Below are 25,957 nucleotides of genomic sequence, written 5' to 3'. Positions count from 1 at the left end.
ATAAAATATGTTGTCATGCCTTGGTCTTCGCGATTCCCTGTTGGATTCGAACTTCCCCGGATAAAATTTCCATCTGTGATTGCACATTTCCTTATCCGAATCTAATAAGGAATTTTACCAAATTTTGGTGTTAACACCATGTCCCTTTTATATATTGAGGAGCAAACCCTTAAAAGATAGAGATCTAATCTGACACAATCAAGTCTATCCGGCAAGATACGGTTAGATGCGACAATCTAGGAATATAACCAGATATTACCATCAGGGTTTGCAATTTCGGTTTGCATATTTCTACCGGAGGAGGGCAGAATTTTCGGATTTTTCTAACGAAAGTTTTCAAATTCAAATTTGAAATTTAGTCAAAATTTCTGAAAAGATAAAGAAAATTGCAGAGAAGGGGCAAGAAGAGAGCGAGGGGGGATAACTAGCGCAACAGAAGCTGGTGCCACCGTCGCCTGCCTCCTCCCCCTGCAGCCACCAACGCCGCCTTCCCCTCCTCCTGCAGCCGTCGGCGCCACCTTCTACCCTTCCCTTGCTGCCTCCTTGCCCTCCCTTGCCGTGTGCGCCGAGCCGCCGCCACCGTCGACTGTGCGCAGAGCTGGATCTGGATGGGTGGCCTGGATCTGGAGGGAGAGAAAGGGTTAGTGCCAAAAAAATTTCACCGAAAATTTTGCCCGATAGTCATTGCTACCGGACCCCACTGGTAAAATTTCGGACTCCACTGGTACAACCGAAATTTTAGAAATCTCAATCCGAAATTGCAAACTCTGATTAGCATACTCAAATCTGATCTAGTCTAAGATTACATCTTTATATCTTCCTTACTAACTCGAGACCCCTTTCTATACATATAATTGTAGCATACAATATACCCGTATCCGGATATAAAAAACTTTTATCTCATAATCTTAGCTATCTAAAAATAAATATTAAAAAATATTCCAAACACATAGAAACGATCACATGGAGGCCGAAACTGCCGGGAAGCGTAGAAATATTCTAACACGTTGATCTAGATCAGAGCCTGCGGCAGGTCGTGTAAAGCGTGGGGCTAATAGAGTATAATTAACCATATCATAACAACGACCTGCATGCACACTGGAACATGCATTGCATGGCAACTTGGACACTTTGCAAGTTGCAGCGCTTTCTTATTGGCCGAGATGGTACAGAAAACGCTGCATTGGCATTTGTTTACTCTTTGTTTATTTATTGTCTTGATGATGGATTGGCAGTTTTGGCATGGCTCTCATCTGCATCTCGCCATTGGTGCCAACAAATCCTGTGCAGGCCTGCATCTTGTCATCTTTTGAATTTTTAATGAAGAAAAAAAGAAACAATATATTTATAAATAAAAAATAATTTATAAATAAATTTTTTATATACGTGTTCTTAGCTATGAATCACGATCGAAAAATAGACTATGATAAAAAAAATCTAAAATATAACTGTATATTAAAGATTGAAATTTAAATTTGGATTTGTAAGCATAAGGATAAGTGAAAAAGATAAGCGAGCGTGCAAAATCCCCTGTCGATCTCTCTCATCACTTCGCGTCAGGATCTCAGATTGGAGTATTTCTTTTATCCAAACTTGCGCAATTGGGCACGTGAAAACAAACACTATCTTGGAGCTGGAGAAAGCTGGTGCATGGCTGAACGTGATATTTAATCGATTGGGATAAAGCGCGTTAGATTTCAAATCTAATTCAACGGTGACTTGATTAAGAACACTGTCACATGCTAACTATGCGTGGGTTGCCCCTGCAGTCCTAGTATCTCATTTCATGCTCTTTCAAATTGTGTGTACATTGCTAAAACGGACACATCAAACATGTGTAGTCTAGAGTTTGATGCTTTTTTTAACGATGTATATCATGGATAATAATGCACATGAATCCCAAAGATTGTGTTTTCTTAACCCATGCTCAAACAGAGAATGAGGTTGAGACCCACATATAAATATCCATTAATTTCACTTATAAAATTCCTAACAAATGCACATACCTATAATCCAAGCATATTTAATGCTAATTCTTTATATATGTATATATATATATATATATATATATATGTATGTATGTATGTATGTGTGTGTGTAAAACACATAATTGCTAATAAAAATGCACATCACGCACACTTATTGTCCAAACATACTTTAATGGTCATTCTAAATATACAAAACACAGCTGACCAACAAAACAGACATCCATATCTCCCCAAAAGGTAATAAATATATAGACAACGATAGCTGTTTTGTTCCCCATATGGCACCCTATCGAAGTTAAATGGTTATCTCATCAAAAAAAGAAGTTAAATGGTTATTAATCTCTTAACAAAATTCTCACAATTTGAAATGTGAAAATTGGCAGAAAGTTATTACTTTGTTGTTATACTCCCTCCATTCTTTTCTATACGATAGCTTTGACTTTTGAATCTACGTTTGATCATTCGTGTTATTTAAAATTCTAATCCAAATATGCAAAATTATAAGTCATACTTAAATTTTATATAGTAATAAATCTTATTATAACAAAATAATTAATAATTCTATATTTTTTAAATAAAACAAATAGTGAAAAATAATTTAAAAGTCAACAACGTCATATAAAAAAATAGAGGGAGCATATCAATTGATTTTTTTCTCACTACACACCAAGCATCTATTCACGGGCGTGCCTCGATAGTAGATGAAAAACAAGCAGGGAGATGACAGGATTTAACCTGTTCTATGCTCAGGATTTAGCCTGTTCTATGCTTGAACGTCTCGTGGGTCATTTACATTCACCACGGCCATGATATGTGTTGGAAATCCCATGGCAAACCAAGGCAGTATGGTACTCCCCTCATCCACAAATATTGAGGATTATAGCTTCTTTGGTAAGTATAAAGACTATGATGCCTTTCATTAAATAAAGGATAATGAGAAAATGAGAAGGTGTTTGAAGATAAATTCGGGTGAATTAAATAAGAGGCGATTGGCTGAGGCAAGTAGTACTTTAGAATGCATATTTGAAGATAAAATTTAAACCTAGAATTTCTTTAATGCTAATTCTCTCTTCCCTCGTGAAACCACGTCACCTCAATCGTTTTTAGCCTTAGAATGATAGATCAAGGGTGTAAATTGTATTTCTTCACATAACCTCAATCGTTTTTAGCCTTTAAATGATACAACCTAATCATTTACAGCTTATGGATAATTGATAAAGGCACAAAAATATATAAACACATGAAAAAAATCGTATAATAGGTAAGAAAAAAATTTAGAACTCATATGTACTGTATTATCACACAATTCTTCCGTAGAAACGCGCGAGTTATCTATCTAGTATTATACATAAGCGGTGGCGGTGCCAGATAAAGTACATTTTTATTTTGGAACAAACTAAGTGGTCAAATAAATATGTTTGGGTTTACACGTAGGTGTTTTTATAGGCAGTTTGTATGTGAGTTTAATGGCATTATTGTCAAGCTTCGTCTTTTTGTATGTGATAAACAAGAGTACCCGTACGCCTAGTGTATGTGTATACGTGTTTGATGTGTCTATTTGAGCTATACAATTTAAACAACGAGGAAAAGAAATTTGACTTAGAGCTGTATGTTCTAAAAATTGTCCGCAAAGTCACCAACGGAAATCGAACGACTATTGTTTTCTATTAGTATATATATATATATATATATATATATATATATATATATATATATATATATATAAACACATATTTATATTAAGAGTGACTACGATGACCATCAATTGATATTGTCATTGAGCAATCACCTATGTTAAAATTGTCTAGTCCGATGCGGTTATAATATGTTTATCTCTCTAATTAAGAGTGAATACGATAGAGTTTAACTCTATTATATTGTTATCCTAACACCTAACACAGAGTACAACTACCAATCATGTAACTGTTAGGTTCACATATTCGATACAAATTCAAACACAATAAAAACAAAAGCGTTAAAAAAGATGGGTGGCTCAGATTTTCTATTGAAATCACAGTCAGATATGTACATCAAAGGTCGCCCCATGTTTTCGCTATTGTTTATGTTTATAAGTCAAAATTTAAATTTTTAACTTTAAATTCCGAGTTGATTTTAGGGGTTTTTTATCATATTTTATTTTTCAGCCTTTGTTTTTAAATCATTAACAACATGTATATAAAAGTTTTATTCATAAGTTATTTTTTTATAAATATGTTGTTCGCCTTCTTTTTTAAAAAAGAAGCGAATGGATGAGTCCTACTTAACCTAACGCTCTTATCCAACACATATTATCCATGAAATTGCGTTCATTGATCCATGCATGCATCGCCGCAACAAGCAATGTACTTCAGCTCGAACTTCCAATTATTATTTTTTTATTTTCACGTGGCCAATTGGCAATCTCTCTCACTTCTCCACCAATAAGAAACCGTTACAAGTGTCCAAGTGGGCACTTGGTGAAATGCTGCGATATGGATTATCATATCATATCCATTGTGCAGACTGCAGGTTAATTAATCATTTTAGTCCCACGCTTTACACGGGAGTCAGTCTCAGGCTTTGGATCCAAGCTAGATCAACTCGCTACTAATCAAAAGCACATGCATGCTGCCGGTTTCTGCGTCCCGTACGTATGGTCAGCTATATTATTTGAGAAATGTGGAAAAGCTGGGTTTGCCAGCTTAATTTTTTGGCACAGTTTCAATCATTTTTCGAATTGTTCGTAGCCACCGGTTCTCAAAAGTTGAATAAATAATAATTTGGACTGTTTGGAGGAGCCTGAGAACCTACAGATGATAATAGCTATCTCAAACCGGATCATGACCTTAAAACACTCAAAACAAGACTGACTAGCGTTATATCCTTAATTTCACTAAATTTTTATTGAATACTCACATGTTCGTAATTATGGTCACCATGATTTACACCTTGTAGATACATGGGTGCTTTCTGTGCAAGCACATAGGAACTATTTTGTTTTAGGTTTTTCTGCGTCAACCTCTACAGCAGTAATTGTGCTGCTTATTAATTTTGTAGTTCCATTTGTAAAATTCATGCCTACGCCACATCACCATACAAGACTAACGGACTCATATTTTAGCTTTTTACTTACATGCTAATAAGCCAAAATTTAAATTTTTTATCTTTAAATTCAGAGTTTTTCCGTGTATTTTATTTTTCAACCTTAGCTATTAAATCACTAAAATACGTACTCACTCCATATTTTTATGTATGACACCGTTGACTTTTAGAATCACGTTTGATCATTCATCTTATTCAAAATTTATATCCAAATATGCAAAATTATAATGCATAATTAAAGTTTCTATAATAATAAATCATATTATAACAAAATAATTAATAATTATATAATTTTTTTAATAAGACGAATGGTCAAACGTAGACCTAAAAGTCAACGGCGTCATATAAAAAATTATGGAGAGAGTATATAAAATTTTATTTATAAATTATTTTTTATTTCCTGATATGTTATTTGACTTCTCCTCGAACCATGGAGATGATCACCCCTCCTAAGTCCTAAGAGACCGAAAAACGTTATACACGAGCTCTGTTCTGCAACCGTTGGTGCTATCTCTGAAGTCTGAATCTAGCACGCAGTCAACTCCCAGCTGGATGTGCAGCGGCACGGTGTAACACGCCTGCCTATAAATTTGGCAGCTCGTCGTCGTCCCATGGCACCATTGCGAGCTTCTTCTTCATCCTGGTCTCGCGTGAAGTGTGCAGGCAGGTCACTGTGAGATAAGCTTGAGCTTGTGCAGTGCAGTGCTGTGTGGGAGCGAGGAGAGGAGTTCGCCATGGCTGGCAATAGCATCCTGATGCACGGCACGCTCGACGCCACCATTTTCGGCGCGACGAACCTGTCCAACCCCACCCGCCTCACCGGCGGCGCCCCCGAGGGCATGCGCAAGGTCAGTGACCGCGTCCATGGAAGAGGTGTTTCTTGATTCTTTGTGGGAGTGTGTGTGGTGTCTCATGGTGTTTGTGTGCGTCGTGGGTGCTCACAGTGGTGGGAAGGGCTGGAGAAGACGACCGGGCTGGGCCAGGGAGGGACGCGGCTGTACGCGACGGTGGACCTCGGCAAGGCGCGTCTCGGCCGGACGAGGGTCGTCGATGACGAGCCGGTGAACCCGCGGTGGGACGAGAGGTTCCACATCTACTGCGCGCACTGCGCCGAGGACGTCGTCTTCTCCGTCAAGGTCGCGCTGGCCATCGACGCCGCGCTCATCGGCCGCGCCTACCTCCCAGTTAGGGAGCTCCTGTCCGGCGAGGTCGTCGAGCGCAAGCTCGACATCCTCGACGAGCGCCGGAAGAAGCTCCCCCACGGGCCGACCATCCACGTGCGGCTGCAGTTCAAGGACGTGGCCGCCGACGGCAAGTGGTGGGGCGGCGGCATCGGGGGCCCGGACTACGGCGGCGTGCCGTGCACCTACTTCAAGCAGCACACCGGGTGCAGGGTCACCCTGTACCAGGACGCGCACGTGCCCGACGCGTTCGCGCCGACCATCCCGCTCGCCGGCGGCGCGCACTACCAGCCGGGGCGGTGCTGGGAGGATGTATTCGACGCCATCAGCAACGCCAAGCACCTCATATACATCACCGGCTGGTCGGTGTTCACCGACATCACGCTCATCCGCGACCCCTCCCGGCAGCGCCCCGGCGGCGACGCCACCCTCGGCGAGCTCCTAAAGCGCAAGGCGAAGGAGGGCGTCCGCGTGCTCATGCTGGTCTGGAACGACTTCACGTCCATCCAGCTCCTCCAGTCGCTCGGCATCACGTATGGCTACAGCAACACCCACGACGCCGAGACGTACCAGTACTTCGACGACACCGACGCGCACTGCGTCGTCTGCCTGCGGCACCCCGACGCCGGCGGCAGCATCGTCATGGGTGTCAAGGCGCCCCTCGTGGCCACTCACCACCAGAAGACGGTCATCGTCGACCACGAGATTCCCGGCGGTAGCGGCGGCCTTCGCAGCATCGTCAGCTTCGTCGGCGGCATCGACCTCTGCGACGGTCGCTACGACACGCAGGCGCACTCCCTCTTCCGGACGCTCGACGGGGCGCACCACAAGGACTTCCACCAGGCGAGCATCGACGACGCCGACCTCTCCCATGGCGGGCCGAGGGAGCCATGGCACGACATCCACTCCAGGATAGAAGGCCCCGTCGCCTGGGACGTGCTCGACAACTTCGAGCAGCGGTGGAGGAAGCAGGGTGGCGACAAGGACCTCCTCGTCAACCTGAGAGCCTACGAGCACCTCATCGCGCCGCCGTCTCCGGTGAAGTTCCCCGGCAACGACGACCACGAAGCATGGAGCGTCCAGGTCTTCCGCTCCATCGACGGCGGCGCCGTCGAGGGGTTCCCGAGCAGCCCGGAGGCCGCCGCGCGGCTCGACCTCACGAGCGGCAAGAACAACGTCATCGACCGGAGCATCCAGGACGCGTACATCCACGCCATCCGCCGCGCCAAGAGCTTCATCTACATCGAGAACCAGTACTTCATCGGGAGCTCCTACGCGTGGAGGGCCAACGGCATCAAGCCGGAGGACATCGAGGCGGTGAACCTCATCCCGAGGGAGCTCTCCCTCAAGATCACGAGCAAGATCGCCGCCGGCGAGCGGTTCACGGTCTACGTCGTGCTGCCCATGTGGCCGGAGGGCCACCCCAACGCCAACGGCATGCAGGCCATCCTCGACTGGCAGAGGAGGACGATCCAGATGATGTACGACGACATCGCCGGCGCGCTCAAGGCCAAGAACAGCGACGCCGACCCGAGGGATTACCTCACCTTCTTCTGCTTGGGGAACAGGGAGGTGCAGAGCAATGGCGAGTATGTCCCTGCACACCACCCAAGAGAAGGCACGCAGTATGCCAAGGCGCAGAAGGCGCGCCGCTTCATGATCTACGTCCACTCCAAGATGATGATAGGTACATATATCTAGCAAGTTTACTCTGAATTATGCAATGTTCAAATGTTTCAGAATCTGACAAATCTGTATGGGCATGTTTCAGTTGACGACGAGTACATCATCGTGGGATCAGCCAACATCAACCAGCGGTCCATGGACGGCGGCCGGGACACGGAGATCGCCATGGGGGCGTTCCAGCCACGGCACCTGAACATCGACGGCCAGGCCGCGAGAGGGCAGGTCCATGGCTTCCGGATGTCGCTGTGGTACGAGCACCTGGGCATGCTGCACGACGACTTCCTGCGCCCGGAGAGCCTGGAGTGCGTCCGGAGGGTGAACGGCATGGCCGCCACGCACTGGGAGCTCTACGCGAGAGAGGAGCTCCACGAAGACCTCGAGGGGCATCTGCTCACCTACCCGATCGCCGTGGCCAAGGACGGCGCGGTGTCGTCGCTCCCCGGCGTGAAGTTCTTCCCGGACACGGAGGCGCCGGTGCTCGGGAAGAAGGCGACATTGCCAATAATAACCCCCTATATCACCTCATAGATCGGGTGAAGATGTGCTGGTGTTGAACTTCCTGCACTGCCGGAGTGCTACCGTTTCCAGCCAGCGGATTTGTTTATTTCTCACCTCCATGTGATGTTCAATCGTAATTCCCTTATCTGAAAATAACCAATAAGTAATGCTTATGGCATAATTTATTTCTTTCACCTATCTGAAGTCAAATACTCTATCCGTCCCTAAATGTTCGATGATATTGACTTTTTATATATGTTTAACTCTCCATCTTATTTAATTTTTTTTCAAATATATAAAGCTATATATATATATATGCATAAAAGTATATTTAACAATAAATAAAATAATATAAAAATGATTAATAATTATGTAAATTTTTTGAATAAAACGAATAGTCAAACATGTATAAAAAAGTCAACGGCGTCAAACATTTAGAGACGGAGGTAGTAATTTGCACATTGATGTGTTGTTTTGCAAGGAGCATCATTCATGTTGATAGTATTGTACTACCTTCATGGATGTTAATGAGTTTGAACATATATAAAAACAATATATATTGATTGATAGATGAATTTCTACGTAACCAAAAGATCTTACACCATCAAACAGAAGTGAGTAATATGGAAGAGAATTTGAGGGAAAGATCTTACAAATGCTTAGCACTGAGGCAGGCCCGAGATTGTATTGGAGCTGAGCTGGAGCTGCGAGGCCGTCCATAAAATGTTCTGTATTTTTCCGGCTAGTTACGTTGGTAATAGAAGACACCTGATGCACACAAGTACAACAGAAAAACGTAATGCGCTTTTTAAAACAAAATATAAACATTAATGGGTTCACATGCTCTTGATGGCCACCGCACTAAATTCCTATGGATAGGTCCAAGGGCTCATCGGTTGGCTTTTTCAGCGTAAAAACCAAAAGACATATTTATAAAAAAATGTAATTTCTGCATAAAGTTTTTATATACATGCTCGTAGCGATCTAAAAGCAAAAACTAGAAAATAAACTACAATACAAGGCTCTAAAATAAACTCTAGATTTAAGGTTGAAATTCAAATTTTGGCTTCTAAGCAAAAGCAAAAAGATAAGGCTGTCAAATTTTGCTAACAAATACGGAAACAACATATGAAGTTGTGGGGGATCTAACTAAATATTAATCAAAATCTGACAAAAGTTCAATAAAGACTACCGATAAAATCACGCCAAAACATAGCAAGGAGAAACTAGGCTTCAAGACGAAACTAAAGAAACTTCACTCAAATCCGATGGTTGGATCAAAATGTAGAAGCAATATAAGATTAGTGAAAATCCTGCCAAAACTCACCCGGTGCAAAATTCGAATTGGGAATTATTTTGATAAATTATTGATCAATTTATCTTCCAAAAGTGCCTAGAAAAGCACCTCAACTCTCGTTCTCTCCAACACCTCAGTTCGAATTGGGAGTATTATGTTTTCCGGTCATCGGTATATCACTAACTCTATGCTTTTCATACCACAACTAGAGTCAGCTCAATAACCATATAACTTGGCCCAACATAGCCCAATTAACCCAAATTCTGTTCCATCGATCCACAGGACAGTCAAATGGATGCCCTCAAGGCCCTTTTCGTAGTTGTGTGGACTTGCTCTATTTCTTTTTTCTAATTGTGATGCCACTAAACTAGGTGTAAGCACCACATTAACAATAGTGCACTATGTACGTGCCATATATGACAAAACCACTATCTAAAGGGAAAAAAATTGGGTAAGCACCCACCCGCGCCCCTGATGACCGCCATATACGCAGGCTTCGGATCGGACGGCGACACGCACGGGCACTACGAAAGAAACGACGCGGGAGGCAGAGCCGATGCGATCCATGTCTGGCTCGTTTTGGAGCCGCGAGATGCTTCGGAAAGCAACCATCGCGCGTGTCGCCGTCCAATCCAATGCCTGTGGACGTGGCGGCCATCGCGATGTGGAGCGCACCGGGGGCGTGAGTGAGCCTGGTGCCCGCCCTTTTTTTTTCCCATCTAAACTAGGACAATTCAGATTCGGTCTATAATTTAGGAAGGCAAAACGGACCTTTTAGAATGTTTTGCTGGTACCTGGGAGTTTTCTTGGCATTGCAAGGATAAGAAAGGATAGCCTCAAGGCCCATTTTAAGCCCAAACAGGTGAGGAGATAATTTGGGCCGATAGATCGGTCATTTCGATAGAACTGGCCTCCAACTATACTCAAGAGAGAACGTCTCTAGCCGGAGAGATTCTAGCAACTAAAGGTCTACAGCCCTCCCAAATACAACATTCGTCCTAAATGTTTGACGCTGTTGATTTTTTAATACACATTTGATCATTTGTCAAATTTAAAAAATTTACATAATTACTAATTATTTTTATATCATTTTATTTATTGTTATGTATATTTTTATGTATATATATAACTTTACATATTTTTTTAAAAAAATGAATAAGACGAATGATCAAACATATATAAAAAAGTCAACGACATCAAATATTTAGGGACGAAGGGAGTAGTATGGAGCTATAGATCCAAAAATAAAATAGGTCCTGAAACTAGTTCCAAATTCTCATTGTCGGTACTCACAATTTGCTTCTCAGATTCTTAAACTGCCCCCAAACATGGCCTAAGTACATCATCCAATGAAGGCCTTTTCATAACGTACGAAGTTTATAGGATTTTCACTGAAACAATTCAACTCGTTATATTTTTGTTTGAAAATCACCCATACCAAAGAGGCCCTAAAAACCATGCTGGTCGTTTTTTATACATTCTGTCAAACTTCTAACATATTGACGATTATATGTGTAGAATTGAAGTAATAACATATTGTCTCCAACACAGAAATTAGTAATCAAGTCAGCTCCAGATTAGATCTGCAATCTGTGACCAATATCATACAGTGAACCGTAACATGAATGTATACACGACCCCTTATCTTATGCTAATTCAACAGCTAGCATTAGTAGGCAGGCAGCCCATGAGCAGTATTGAATCGGCAGTACGTTGATGTTCTATCTCTTCCCCCTCATAATTGAGGTCGTCTTTGATTTTTTTTTTCTTCTTTTTGTTTTTATACTTCATAACGCATTCATTTGTTTGCACTACAAAGCAAAAGGCCATCAAACAGGACACTGTTCATCGCAGCCTTCCCCATTGCCTAAAGCAAACGTGCTACTGAATAAATGGGAGAACTGTTCACTCGAGCTAAAACTTGTGCCAGAAGCCCAGAAAGATACTATTGCTAGTTTGCATTTAGTGGTCACTGTTTCCCGGCTGAAGACAGAATTTTTGGAGCGCATGAATTTTAATTGGGTTTTAATTTGATTTCGACTCATGAGCTACTTCAACTGAAGCTATTGTGGTATTTCAAAGGAGCCTACTATTTCAAAGGAGCAATAAAATGCAAGTAAACTGTAGGTTAATTTGATTCATAAGAGTTTTTGTGCCATTGTAGTAGGAGCGTTTTTATCCTCCTCGAAAAAATATCTTAAGAATCCCTAGTAGTTCATCTATCCCATCCTCCATCCTAGAAATGAAGGATGAAGGTTATAATTGAGCTCCAGCAAAACATTCATGCTATCATCTATTTTTGGATGTCATCCATAATAAGAGAGAGAAACTCCATATTTAGATATTCTCTCTCGATCCTTCGAAGAGATATAAAGGATGTCATATATGAATGACCTGCTGAAGTACAAAGAGATATAAAGGATAAAACTGTTTTAGATGATCATCCAAATGAGAATATGAATGACCAAATTTAGATGAGCTGCTGGGGACACTCTAAGGTATTTTTTAGTGCAAAAATTTAGTTCCTTGAGATACAATGTAACTTAAGGTACAAAATTTTTGAGATTTGCTTCGGTCCAATAAAAAGTACCTTGAGATACCAGTAATTCGAGATACCAAATCGTTTGACACCTTTGGATCTAGTTAAGTAGGATGTGCATTGTTTGATCCAACGATCAGAAATGATTTGGTACTGCGAGCTACCTGTACCTCGAGGTACTTTTTGTTGGACCGAAGCAAATCTCTAAAATTTTACACTAAAATTTTTGGTACCTCGGGGTATTTTTAAGCACATTAAAAAAGCCATGACATTTTACGCACAAGGTAGTACTCATCATAACAGCTAGATAAAATGTGGGGAAAAACGGCTATGGTATTAGCCGTAGGCAATCCACTGAATCCAGCCCCTAGCTTCTAGGAAAGTACTCGAGTTGCCTGTTCAGACAGCCTAGCTAAAAAGCTTTCAGCTTCTGCACTAATCGGTTGAGCTACGGCCCATAAGCCATACAAGAAATGAATATAGCAACCAAATAAATAAAGTTATGTATCATGAACAGTTTTAGTCCAAGGCTAGAAAGAAAGCTATGATGAAAAATTCTCAGAATCAATAGTAAAATCAGGTACGTTTTGGTTGCTACCGATAAGCTAACAAGCAAACTTGTAAAGCCGTGCTTAGGCCAAATGAACGAAAACCGATCAAGTCTTAGCGAAACATCAACCACATCAGGTTGAATTTTTGGGTGGTTTCTAACCTGAAAAGCTGGAGCTGGACCTCTGCGAAACACTCCATAACACCAGCAGGACCAGGGCATGGACCGTTCCATCATAATGCAAGGAATATTTACATTTTTTTTTATGAAGGAACCCTTAAGACAGGACCAGCACAGCAGAGGAGAGAAGTCCACATTGTCTCCATCTTAAATCTTGCCATGTTTCTAGGGGAGGAGATGGAACTTGACAAAATTATCACCACACACTACACAAAAAAGGTCACCACACGTACTGATCTCAAGCCTTTTTTTTTTCAACGATAGCTATATGTAATAGTGTGCACGCATGGGTTGTAGCCGCACATGGGCGCTGTGTGCAGCGCAGATGTGCGGTTAAATGGCCGCAGCGACACTGGTTATATCTTCTACCATTATGACGATATTATTATAAATACAGATATGTAAGTCATAGAAGGATGAAACATTTATGCTAATGACTAAATGTTATTATCATAGTTGTAGAGGATACACGCCATCGAAACTTATCATAACGGTAGAGGATACACACGCTACGACAAACCCGGCAGCGAGTGGACGTCACCGCAGGGCAGAAAGGGTACACGGCACCATGATCCCCCCCCCCCCCCTACCCCACCCCTCAATGGAATCATCGTGTTTGATCAATCACGCACTCATCCATGCAAACGTCTACCACAGATCAAAACAACACTTAAAACCACACACACAGTAAGATCGAGTAGTAGATCAGACGATCTGCTTCTGTAATTTGTTCGGAATTCAGAAGTGCCAGCCAGGTATTAATTAGGAGAAAATCAGGTTAATTAGCATGCAGATCAAAACCTAACACCAACAACTACTGGTCTACTGCTACTACTAACAACACTAGTGCTACCGCCTGGATGTGCACTAGGCATGCACATATCGTCATCTGTATGTAATGTAACTACCGGTCGACAGCCTCATTATTATGCCCGGCCAACTCTCCTGGCCCTTCTCCCTAACGTTTTTCCAAGTTTCCATGCCAACGCAACGCTTAAGGTGTCCCCACCCATGCGTTGGTGATCATGGCCAGGGCATGTGTGCATTCACACATTGTTAATTACCACGAGTTGTCTAAGCAAGAGGTGATCGATCGAGCACAGCACAGAACTATATGGCCATGTCTTAATTAAATGGATCAAATTAAGGACAATTTTGGCTAGGCTAAAGGGGAAGCCAAGCAAATTGAGGCGATCGAGCACAGCACTTCGGTAAACATAGGAAAGTACCCATCACGTACATTCGCTGTCGAACTGTAGAAATAACGTGAGAAAACACGTTACGATCTACACTGTTAGCTGGCCGTACGGTGTTCATCGTCTATATGAATCTTTTGAATCTTTAGACATCTAAATAAAGCATTAAATATATATGAATATATAGGAGAAATATGAGATGAATCTTTTAAGCCTAATTATAACGTGATTAGCCATAAGTGCTACAGTAACCAATATGTGCTAACGATAGATTAATTAGACTCAAAATATTCGTCTCGTGGTTTTCAGACGAAATCTAGAATTTGTTTTATAATTAGATTACGTTTAATACTTCAAATGTGTGTCTGAAAAATTTGATGTGATGTTTTTGCAAACTAAACAAATCCGAAACCTCGAACATTTGCAGCCCGAATATCCAGTACATCGCCTCGAGCAATTAATTAATCGAGCGGGTCGTTTTCCACGACGCATAATAATAAGGCGCGTATACTGATGCCGACCTGCCGGCCGCTCGATCGCCAAGAAACCGGCCACCCTATCACACGCCGGCGACCGACCGACGCATGCAGCTAGCCGGACACCATGGTTGGTGGTCAGTTCACTCATTCCCCAGCTGATTTGCTCGGTTGATGTGCTGATGGCTAGCTAGTGAACACGACGAGACATCACCTTCCTAGCTTAGATGTTTTGAGCTACGTATGTAAGTATGTCGCTAGCTTCAGCTGTGGCATGTATACATATTGATTCATATACAGCGACAGCTTCTCGATCAGTCAGTCAATGATTCATTGATGCACACCTAGCTACGCCCAGAAGCCTAGCTAGCTAGTTCCTGTACTATAGCAACCCCTCAAGATATATCGATGGAAAAGCCCGAATTACAGTCTGAACTATTGAAACTATTGAGTGAGTATAAATTATCCCCCTCAACTAAAAAACCGGATTTTTTTCACCCTTAACTGGTAATATCAGATGGAGAACCCCCAATAGTTAAGAGATATAATTCGGACTTTTTCGATATCGATGGGTGATGCCCAATGTTTTCGTGTATTCATCCCAGGTGGCAAGGTACTAGTGTAAGCAGTACAACGTTCTGGTGGTCTGGTAGAAGCAATAAGAGTGGCGTTTGGTGCTGACCCAGTAGCTAGCACGAGAAAGCCCCCATGGGAGTTAATTCGGGCTAGCTGCTTAAAAAGTTGAGTAAATTTAACCACCACTACCAGGACTAACTTTATTGCATTGCCGTCCTGAGGCCTAACTAAACCTGCCCCTCTCTGGGATACTTTAGGTTTCAGTGAAATAACCCAAGTTAGAGCTACCCATGCATTCCAAGGATGGAAGTACGCAGTAGTAGTAGCTAGTGTCGCAATGGAGATCAAATCTACCTCAATTCGAGCACATGCATGTACTACCAGCAAGGAAGAGCAAGCTAGCTACTCTTCTCATCACACCGAACCGGATGCACTTGCACCGTTGAGTGCTCGGCAAGGCAGTGATCACTAACCACTGGCCAGCTAATTGAGCAGGAGCAGGATTAGCAAGGGGGATTAACTCCTAGACGCAGGTTTTGGGCAAGTCCCCAACAACTCCATGCAGTTTGTAACTATATGTATGTGCATGATACTATATAGGTCCCATTTAGTTCCCAATAATTTTCACCCAAAAACATCAATCAAATATTTAGACACCTAAATAGAGTATTAAACATAGACAAATCGAAAAACTAATTACACAGTTATGTGAGAAATCGTGAGACGAATCTTTTAAGCCTAATTAGTACATGATTAGCCATAAGTACTATAGTAACTCACATACACTAATGACGGATTAATTAGGCTCAAAAGATTCGTCTCGCGGTTTCCATGCCAACCGTAAAATTCGTTTTTTCATTCTTATCCAAAAACTCCTTCCGACATCCAGTCAAACGTTTGATGTGACACGCAAAAATTTTTATTTCACCAACTAAACACCCCACGTATAATGCAGCTTCTTGAAGGCAAGGATGTGGTGTAGGAGTAGCACACTGTACCTTCTTGTAGACCTTGCTCTGGCAGAGGTGTCGCAGATCTAATCAACGTTATCCGTTTCCTGTAACCATCGCCGGCCAGCTCGGCCTAGGCCCCACAGTTTACCGGCAAAATGTGAAACCTGCAGAAAATGGGAGGTAGTCATCGTCGTCATCGTCAATGGCAACGTCAGTACTCAGTAGAAATACAAAGCGTATACAGATCAGAAATTATATATAGGGGATGATCTCTGCATGTGTATGTTGTGTACAGGCGTGCTACCACGCAGTCTGCCAGGCTGACAAAGAGCAAAGTTGCCCTCAAACAATAAATGACAAAGAATTCAGAAGGAGACCTCAGAGAATAAATGACAGAATTCATAAGAAGACGGGGGTGCTCTCTTCATTTAAACCATTAATTAATAAATTAGACCCAGTCTTCAACAGAAAGATAATCTAGATCTCTGTCCTATTCCTGAATTGTGGCAGTAGAGATGAGGTTGCTGACTGTTGGTAATTGTAAATGTTTGTACTGACAATGTGGTATATGAGCGTGGTGTACTGGCGTTTAGAGCTCACCTGTCAACTGTTTTTACTGGACGACAGGTACTGACAGTCCTGGGCAACCACCACAAATCTGCCTGCACTTTTCCATGTAAAAAAGGAGGAAGCAGTGCGTGCGTGCGTACGACGGCGGATCGAGCAGCAGAAGCTTCCATCCCTGCAGGAACTCACTGACACACGTATCTGGGTGGAGCCGATGGAACTGTAAAAGTACCCGGCCGGAAGCCCCATTCAATTCGATCGGCCGGACGAACAATGGCAACGAACACACTCCGCCATTAACTCCGTTTCACCTTTTTTACGGAGAGGAGAGCTGGGTTCTGCTGCTGGTGCTGCAATCTGTGCCTTTCCTTGACGATGCGCCATGGATGGATGATTGCCTGCTTGATTGGAGCAGTTATTGCAGGCCAACTGCTCTGTCGATGGTGTCCCTTGGAAATTGGCTTTAGAAGTTGGAGTAAACCTGCAGTGCATGGCAATATGGCATACATACAGCATGGAGTAGCTACTCTTCTTGCCTTGGTTACGCATGTCCATCAAGTCCAAATTTGGACATTGGAGTAGTACTTTCTGTGGTTTGTAAATGGCTTCACCTCTCCAAGCTTCAGTCTTTGTACCTACAAAGCAATGTACAGTAGACATATACGTAAGCAAAGCATTGAGCAAAGTTAGATTCAGTTACTAGTTTAGCTAGCTAGCATATATACACTACTGGACAATGGCCATGTAGTGAGTGAGTGATCTAGCTATCTGATCAGCGACAAGTGACAACCAGCTAGTTAGCAATAAGAGCTTGGTAATGGTTAGCTCAGCTCAGCTCATCCAAAGGGTTTCCTCCAGTGAGGCCATAAATGAGGTCGCCAAGGGCGTAGGTGGGGGAGTTTATTACCTGCGTACTGGCAGAGAAGGGTGGTTATGCCGCTCGCCACAGTTCACCGACAGCCCACTCCATCAGCCCATGAGGGGCCACCCTCCTCTTTCCATCTCTCTCTCTCTTCCACTAATCTCACCAAAGAGTCTTCCCTTCCTTGTCACAGCTTCTCTCTGATCTTTCTCACATGTTCAGTTTTATCTTATCCCTTACTAAACTCTGATATATACTGTCGCTGGCCCCAACCACCCTGCATGAATTACATCACAAGTTAGTACCACTGTGGTTCAGAGTGCATATATGTACTGGACTTGGGGAGTTATGATCACAAGAAAATTGACCAGAAAGTTAATTACAATGACTGAAGTGTACTCCCCTTGGTCCTGGCAGAGTAGAAGAAGAGTACACCAACTAGATCTGAACCCTGGTGTGCCACTGTACCAAAGGGCCAAGGCCACTGACAGAGAGATACGTGACAGACAAGTCAAAAGTACCACTTCCAGTCGAGTTACTGTCCACCCGCCCAAATCTAACCTCCCACCCCCCACGCGTGCGCCACAGCGCTCACACACACGCGCGCACTCACTCACTCATGCATGTGGCCATGTATACCTATATATGTATATGTGTGCTAATGTGCATCTACATATCTTAGCCACATTGAACGCACGCTACACTACACTGCAAGAAAGGCAAGTACAGGGGAGGCGGGTAGTTTATATTCACAGGAACCGGGAGCTTTACTCCTCCCAGCACTCCACACTCCACACTCCACTCCTGAGGCAGGCAGGAGGAGGCTCGCTGCGTGGGCAACAGACACACACTACACTGACTAGTTGCTCTGCTGCCGCTCATTCCCTTCCCCTACTCTGCTGCTACCTCCTCAGAGAATCTGCGGGGGGCAGTATTCCCCTGCAGAGGAGAGATCATGGGACAGTCGAAGAAGAAGTTCCGCGGCGTCAGGCAGCGCCACTGGGGCTCCTGGGTCTCCGAGATCAGGCACCCTCTCCTGTAAGTCTGTCTCACTGGTGATCACCTCACTAGCTACCTAAGTGCTCAGTTGTGTTGTGCCACTGTCGTGATAGATACATTTTGCAAGATAGCTTAGATAGTAGCTTGTGTTGTTGCTGACTCTTTCATGGTGTGAGTAGCTAACTCGAGATATGTGTGCGTGCATGCATGGTGGATGGTTTTTTTTGGCTACGTACGTTGTGGCAGTAAAAGGAGGGTGTGGCTGGGTACCTTCGAGACGGCGGAGGAGGCGGCGCGGGCGTACGACGAGGCCGCCATACTGATGAGCGGCCGCAACGCCAAGACCAACTTCCCGGTCTCGAGGAACGCCACCGGGGAGCTCGCACCGGGGACCGCGGTGGCAGCGCGGGACGGCCGGGGCGGCGGCGGCGGCTCATCCTCCTTGACGGCAAATGGCAGCGGCAACAATCTGTCGCAGATCCTCAGTGCCAAGCTCCGTAAGTGCTGCAAGACGCCGTCGCCGTCCCTCACCTGCCTCCGCCTCGACCCGGAGAAGTCCCACATTGGCGTCTGGCAGAAGCGCGCCGGCGCTCGCGCTGACTCCAGCTGGGTCATGACCGTCCAGCTCAACAAGGACGTGGCCATTTCGACGGCGGCAGCCGCGTCGTCCAGCGACCAGCCGACACCGAGTGACAGCACAGTCACGACGACGTCCACGTCCACGACAGGCTCACCGCCACCGCTGGCGATGGACGATGAGGAGAGGATCGCGCTGCAGATGATCGAGGAGCTGCTGGGCAGGAGCGGACCGGTCTCGCCGTCACATGGGTTGCTGCAGGGTGGTGAAGGAAGCCTCATCATCTAAATTCTGGAAGAACAGAAAAGAAACTGAAAATGCATGGTTAAAACAGCATGATCAGGTCACCATCTCAGATCAAGGATCTGGTAGGGTGGTTGGTGCACAGGCAGTTAAGATTGCTCCATATGATAGGTATATCTCTATTACTACTACATCCAAGCTTAATTAGGAAACAATTATAAGATCAATTACTACTGTGTGAAGTGAAGATGTGTATTTATTAAATACTTACTTGTATGTACAAGCCGTCCCAGTCATGATAGTCACACTGGTGAAAGCTCTGCTATGTATCAATGTCATCAGAGATCAGACTACATATATATAAGTGGTGTCAACTTCTAATAAAAGTAAATAAAAACATTTGTAATTGTGTACTTTTGTTGCATTGCTTTTGCTTTCAGACTACTGATGGATTCTTTTTCATCAAAAGGAAATGAGGAATATGATGAAGGTGATATTTGTGAATAAGACATGCTTTCTAGGATAATGCAATCATATCTAAGAACTGTTCATCTTATCCTAAGATAGTAGTACTCCAAGATTGGAAATATATGGATAGTTGTCATACGAAAGCCAAACAAGCAGGCAGCATAAGTTTTTTCTGCATCACTCCAACAACACAAGTCAACCTAAAGCAAAAGGTTTACTGATCAAGTGATAGATTATATGAAATTTAAACAAAATTCGAAGTTTGGAAGCGATCTGTTAAAACAGGCATGGTGTGAAACATAGTTTACTGAAAAAATTGTAATTTCTGTTACTCCTGTGCAGAGATAAATGTAATTCTTCTGGTTGTTCTGCTCTGTCTTCCAACTTTCATCATCAGGGAACCACCAGACACTCTTAAGCTCTAGCAGATAGTTGTATAATGTACAGAAACATCATACAGGAAGAAACTGCCGGTGACTTCAGATACTGAGTACATGGTCATGGAATCATGGCCATCAACATAGATTAAAGAACACTAAACAGATCAATGGCTCATACTTCTCACTCTAGATGCAAATACAGGAAACGATGTTCCAAAGGAGGCCCTAGCATAGTTCAAACCATAATCTTCGCTCAGGGGGGATTACTTATAATTAAAAGCAATAACTATGAAATAAACAGATGCCCACAAGGCATCAACTAAACTGAGACAGTTCAGCAGACTACACGCATAATATGAGTGTGAAGGCAGCGGTATTTCTAACTGTGATGCCGATCCTGTGAAAGTAAAAAACCGTGAAGCCAATCCAGCACAAACAACTTGAAGAACTTTAAGATAACAACATATGTGACATATCAAATCAAAAAAAGAATGAGAGCACTGAAATGGATGGCAAAGATCATGGTCCCCATATTCTTTCCCTTTCCTAATTTCACAACATACAAATAGGAGCAATGAAGTGCGAATCAGCTCCACGGTTGGTTCTATAGGTTGATAAAGCATGCAGTCAATGCGAAAGGGCCCAGTCAGTTAGTTGGTCAGTCATAAAGTACGATCATGTCAGAAAAAGAAAAAGAAAAAGAAAATTAACAATATGAGGATACACTATTCTAAGGTCTCGGATGTTGATGAAAACAACAGTGACGCTACATTTAGTAGTACACGAAATGACAAAATGGCATATGATTAAGACCTTAGTGAAGTTCAGCGATGGCCAGAACCAAAAGTTATGCTTATATAGTGAATTCACATTTAAGTTTGGATGCTTAAAATAAATAAATTGGTTTGCCTTTATCATCATGTCCTTTTAGCAGAAAAGTGTTCACCAATTTGTGTCTCAATCTATCAAAACCTAATAAATGGGTTCCTCGCATAAAAGCCATCAAACACAAATATGACAAATAATTCTTCTAATATGTGCTGCAGAACAAATTGTTAGGTGCATGATGTTCACCTCATAATTTAGAGATTTGATACTAATGCTACTGCTCCTAAATTTTGGAAAAGTAACTTAAAACTAGTTTCCTCTTGATACCTTGTGGTGCCACGCTCCCACAGTAGTTGGTTAAGGACCTCCCATGTTGCAAAAGCATGCATTGAATATGTCCAGTAGGATAGCTGTACAGGTCCCCAAAACATTAACTCTGCCCTTTGCTTCAATCTCATTCGAATCAATATGGTGTGTCATCTTAATTAAGATTGTAAAGCATAGCACTAGTTACGCTGCAATCTTGACACTGTCATCCGCCAGATCTACCTAAAATGGATCAACACATGGTCCATGTACATAACAATTAATCAATTAATGACATTGTCAAGTAGCTGTTGAAGACAGAAGTGTAGCAAATTAGTTGTGAGGAAAAAAAAGAAAAGGAAAACCGGTTTGTTTCAACTTCTGCATGATGAGAAAGTCGCTCAAGTACACGAACATGCAAAGAAAACTACAGATCATAGCTCATTATCTTGTATTAATGAAGAAGCAATTCAAATGAGCAACGTTCCAGCATTTTTTTCTGCTTAATTGTTGGATTAGAATCTAGTAAATATAGGCTGCGCTCTTTTCCCTGATTATTCTCACATTTTTTTTCCTCGGCTTTTATGCGCATGCTTCCCGAACTACTAAACTTTTTGCAAAAAGTTTCTATATAAAAATTCATCATCTTATATCTCTAAAATAGATTTTTAACTTTGCAGTAGCTAATTCCATCATTTACACCATTAAATAGCTATCACAAAAAATAGATAATCTTTCATCTTCAGCTGGAAAAGAACACAATCTGGTGAGTTTTTTGTAATTATTCTTCACAGCATGGGTAGATAAGTTGGCTACGATATCTAGTGAAAAAATTACAATTCTACCAAAAACATATATATAAGAGATACATCATGCAAGAATTGTTCACACTGGTTAAATCTGGGAAGATGTCAAGGAAATATGGTAAAGCCAGCAATTCACAATGTACTGAACAGATGGCCTGCTTGGTTTCCATGTGTAAAATACTCTCTAGACTCTAGACTTAATGGAGTAAATACTTGTAGTAAAGGATTTAGGAATTAAGTCTGATACAACAATCCCAGTAAACAACTACCCCTTTTTTAGACCTCTGTAAACACTAGCTGTAGACCAGCCAGTGACCCTAAATGCAAAGCGTTGGCAAGTATAACTGCTAGTGTATGACAAACCCCTGACCCTCTGAGGAGGCCTAGTATCATGGTCTGGTGGTCCTAGCTAGTTGCTAAATTTTGGCACAATTACATCCATTCAAAATGATTACATACTCGGCATGCCATTACATTAGTTAATTTAGCGATCACTTCCATAAAAAGGTTAATTTTTAACAATCAAAAGGTCAAAGATATGCATAGCTGTATTTTACAATTTACACTACATCGAATAACCATACCATATTTAATCCCTTATTTATAAATGTATGCCACTGTGGAGTATGTGTCCAGACAAACTTTATTGACTTTGACTGCTATATTGGATTGAGCGCATGGAAGTGATAAAGGGTGGTAAATTGCCAATGTACTGTAACATTATACCTTTATAAGATTTTGATCATATAGTTCATATTAACGACTGAGTTTACAACTCAAGAACTGAATATCAAACAGAAAAAAGTTATGAAAATAATAAAAAGCATAAAACTATACAAGTATAGTTTGCTTTCTTTTTTCAAGTCTAAGCAATATGAGCACTAAAGAAAGAAGGAAATTCCAGTCCAGCTTGTTGCTTCCAGAAAATTGTTTATTTTCGAGTTTCATCACTTTGACTCTTCAAAACCATGAAATATTCATTCAGACCAACCATTTAGAGATAAATTTAGTACTATATTGCTAACTAAGTCATTTCAGCGATGCGAGTATCTCAATATATATAAACCTGTGGCCAAGTAGTAGTCTAAGTTATTTCATTTGCGTGCTATTAATCCCCAATTTAATTGGCAGTTACCTGATGCATGTGTTTCAGATGTATGGTCATTGAGTGAAACGACAAAACGATCAGCTGGAAAATTTTATTAATAGATTTAACTGTGCAGACCCATGTGAACAATGAGTGACTGAAAGGATTCAACTCTTTGACACTATGAAGACAAGAACCCAGGTGTGAGGCAGGCATGTAAGGGTGTGTTTGAATCCTTAACTCACCTTGCCTGGCCAGGCTAGTTTAAGCTAGCTCATTTGCGCTATAGCCCATCTAAGCAAGTCTTATTATTTGGTTTACCTAGTTTTGACCAAGCCTGAGAGGTGGTTATCGAAACTCGTTAAGTGTGGGCCTCATTCTTGCCATTGCGGGAGAGCTGATTTGGCTCTCCTCATCGGGCAAGCTTTTCTTGGCAGTTATGGGCTAGATTGCCACCCAAAAAAAAAATCTTCTACCAAACACTAAACCTTGCCAGGCAAGGCTAGGATTATCCTTGCTTTAGATCCAAACGCAAGCTATGTTATCTTCACAAAAACAACTGAACAGGGGCAATGCCAATATGCATTTCCTTTCAGGTCATGAAGTAACAAACAAATGGCAAAGTAATAGAACTGCATACTGTCTGTCAGACTGTCACCCTCGGTTTAGATTTAGCCCAATTGGTTCTCAATCAAATTCAATTTTACATATAAAAAATTTTCTATAAAAAAATCTTACCACCCAATGACCAAATGTAATCAAGCCATACCACATATTTCGTTAATTTGCTCTGTACATTTACTCTGTACATATCCGAACATCCAGAACAAGTTTGACTGTTTGATCCATATAAATTAAATGTGTGACAGTGGAAATAGAACTAGATTATTGCAATTCAGTGTAGGGGGAAAAGGAGAAATCTAGCCAGAATGGTGTGAACAAGCTAATTATTGCTGTTTCCAGCAAATACTTAACAGTGATAGCTTAGAACAGGTTGTTAAGTGGCAAGATAGATAATTTCTTAAGTTTTATGCTGGAAGCAAACAAAAATGTAGCACAAATGTATTGTGAAATGAAAAGAGAGTAAAGGAACATAAGATATTCCATGCCACATGGCAAAAGGCAAAGGAGTTGAAGTGCCGATTTACACCTAACTGTTATATAAGCAAGATAACCTAGGAGGACATATTGTTTTTAATTAAGGAAGAAATAGGCACCCAAATTCGAGCTAAAGAGGACTCAAACCTGGATGGGGAGTGTAGCCGTGTGGGTCCACACCTCCCACCAACCAAGCTAGTCCTAGTGACCATTTGCAACAAACCATTGACGACCAATATATGTGTTGTTTTGATTTGAGTACAGAACCACTTCTAACTATGATATTTATATCATTCAAAATTAGTTGCATGTTCTAGAGCTAACAAGCAAGCACAAAACCAACAGATCTAAAGCTATATGATGCAACTCTAATAAATTTCATATAAATTGAACAATAGAGTCAAGGAGAATGCAAACCATACCATTTGTATTTGACTCATACAGACACAAGAAATATGTGGCAGATAGTCTATACTTTTCATATGAAAAATATGCTATAGAAGTGGCATGTGGAATTGTGGATCCTGCAGGTTTTCAACACCTGAACAAGCTCTCTCTGAAAAAACTTCCAGTCTTTGTTTCATAAAAATAAAGACGATTGGCATATCCTAATCACCTAGTATTCAAGAAGCTTTTTGATGAAGATATTCACTGGTGGAATTCAACCAAGGTAGTTGAAAGTATCACTCTTGTCATGGTGCTTTCAAAATGTCTTCTTACTAGGGACAGAAGCAACTCAAGATAATGGCAAGGATTCATTTCAAGTTTAGCTGCTTTAGCAACAATAATTAAAAATGCTGAATAAGTTCTTATTCTGGAACCCACAACAGGACTGCTTACGATGCTATTACTCACAAAAGAACAAAACCTCTGGTTCTAGAACTCCAGAAGTCCAGAGTGGTGACTGACTGACTGCTTGTACAACCTGTTTGTTTTGTCTAGGGCTTCCCACAAGTATATATTACTACCTCCGTCCCTAAATGTTTGACGTCATTGACTTTTTTATTCACGTTTGACCATTTGTCTTGTTCAAATTTTTTTATAAAATATGTAAAGTTATATATATGAATAAAAGTATATTTAATAATAAATGAAATAATATAAAAATAATTAATAATTATGTAAATTTTTTGAATAAGACGAATAGTCAAACGTATATAAAAAAGTCAACGGCGTCAAACATTTAGGAATGGAGGGAGTATAATGTTATGTAAAATTTGTCAACTTGCTGATAAATAATTACTATGCTGAATGCTGAAATATCAAAACCTTGACTTGTGAAACTGCTTGAATGTGTTGCACGGCCTGGCTCTTGACTAAATCCCATGGCCATCAGCAGTCTACAGTCAGAACCATCCAAAACTGATACAGGATGTCACAAGGTTTCAAACTGTAACATTGGTAAGACCAGTCAGCTCACTGTAACTTACTGTAACTCTGTTTACAAAATGACACTCATTTCTAATCCTGCAGTTCTGCTGAGACAAGTAACTCTAGAATTCTAGACCAGTTTTAAAATGGTGAACCCTATCCAA

General features: G+C 41.9%; 2 protein-coding genes and 1 long non-coding RNA gene across 3 annotated transcripts; 2 read left to right on the top strand and 1 right to left on the bottom strand.

Annotated features, from left to right (window-relative positions):
- The first annotated feature begins 5,803 nt into the window (after positions 1-5,803).
- Positions 5,804-8,633, top strand: LOC102712182 (phospholipase D alpha 2-like). The gene is made up of 3 exons (XM_040525091.1): positions 5,804-5,917; positions 6,014-7,937; positions 8,022-8,633. The coding sequence occupies exons 1-3, from the start codon at positions 5,804-5,806 to the stop codon at positions 8,462-8,464; spliced, it is 2,481 nt and encodes an 826-aa protein (XP_040381025.1). The 3' UTR covers positions 8,465-8,633.
- Positions 8,634-16,129: 7,496 nt separating this feature from the next.
- On the bottom strand, positions 16,130-19,179 carry LOC102711899. The gene is made up of 4 exons (XR_001550589.2): positions 18,900-19,179; positions 17,676-17,907; positions 16,802-17,403; positions 16,130-16,365 (listed from the first exon to the last, which is right to left on the bottom strand). It is a non-coding gene; the product is annotated as an uncharacterized LOC102711899 (long non-coding RNA).
- Positions 18,325-19,862, top strand: LOC102713641 (ethylene-responsive transcription factor WIN1-like). The gene is made up of 2 exons (XM_006656155.3): positions 18,325-18,668; positions 18,876-19,862. Exons 1-2 carry the CDS (start codon positions 18,586-18,588, stop codon positions 19,492-19,494), a joined length of 702 nt encoding a protein of 233 aa, XP_006656218.2. The 5' UTR covers positions 18,325-18,585; the 3' UTR covers positions 19,495-19,862.
- Positions 19,863-25,957: the final 6,095 nt, after the last annotated feature.

The sequence above is a fragment of the Oryza brachyantha genome, chromosome 6 (assembly GCF_000231095.2).
Source record: "Oryza brachyantha chromosome 6, ObraRS2, whole genome shotgun sequence".
Lineage (NCBI taxonomy): Eukaryota > Viridiplantae > Streptophyta > Magnoliopsida > Poales > Poaceae > Oryza > Oryza brachyantha.
Note: the sequence above shows the minus strand (reverse complement) of the source record. Positions and strands in the feature narration are given on the sequence as shown.

What these genes read in the sequence shown, in the direction of transcription:
- LOC102712182 (XM_040525091.1), top strand. Translation starts at nt 5,804, where the DNA reads ATGGCTGGCAATAGCATCCTGATGCACGGCACGCTCGACGCCACCATT. An exon ending in CCCCCGAGGGCATGCGCAAG is followed by an intron (nt 5,918 to 6,013) that starts GTCAGTGACCGC and finishes GGGTGCTCACAG; the next exon opens with TGGTGGGAAGGGCTGGAGAA. An exon ending in CCACTCCAAGATGATGATAG is followed by an intron (nt 7,938 to 8,021) that starts GTACATATATCT and finishes GGCATGTTTCAG; the next exon opens with TTGACGACGAGTACATCATC.
- LOC102713641 (XM_006656155.3), top strand. Translation starts at nt 18,586, where the DNA reads ATGGGACAGTCGAAGAAGAAGTTCCGCGGCGTCAGGCAGCGCCACTGG. An exon ending in GAGATCAGGCACCCTCTCCT is followed by an intron (nt 18,669 to 18,875) that starts GTAAGTCTGTCT and finishes ACGTTGTGGCAG; the next exon opens with TAAAAGGAGGGTGTGGCTGG.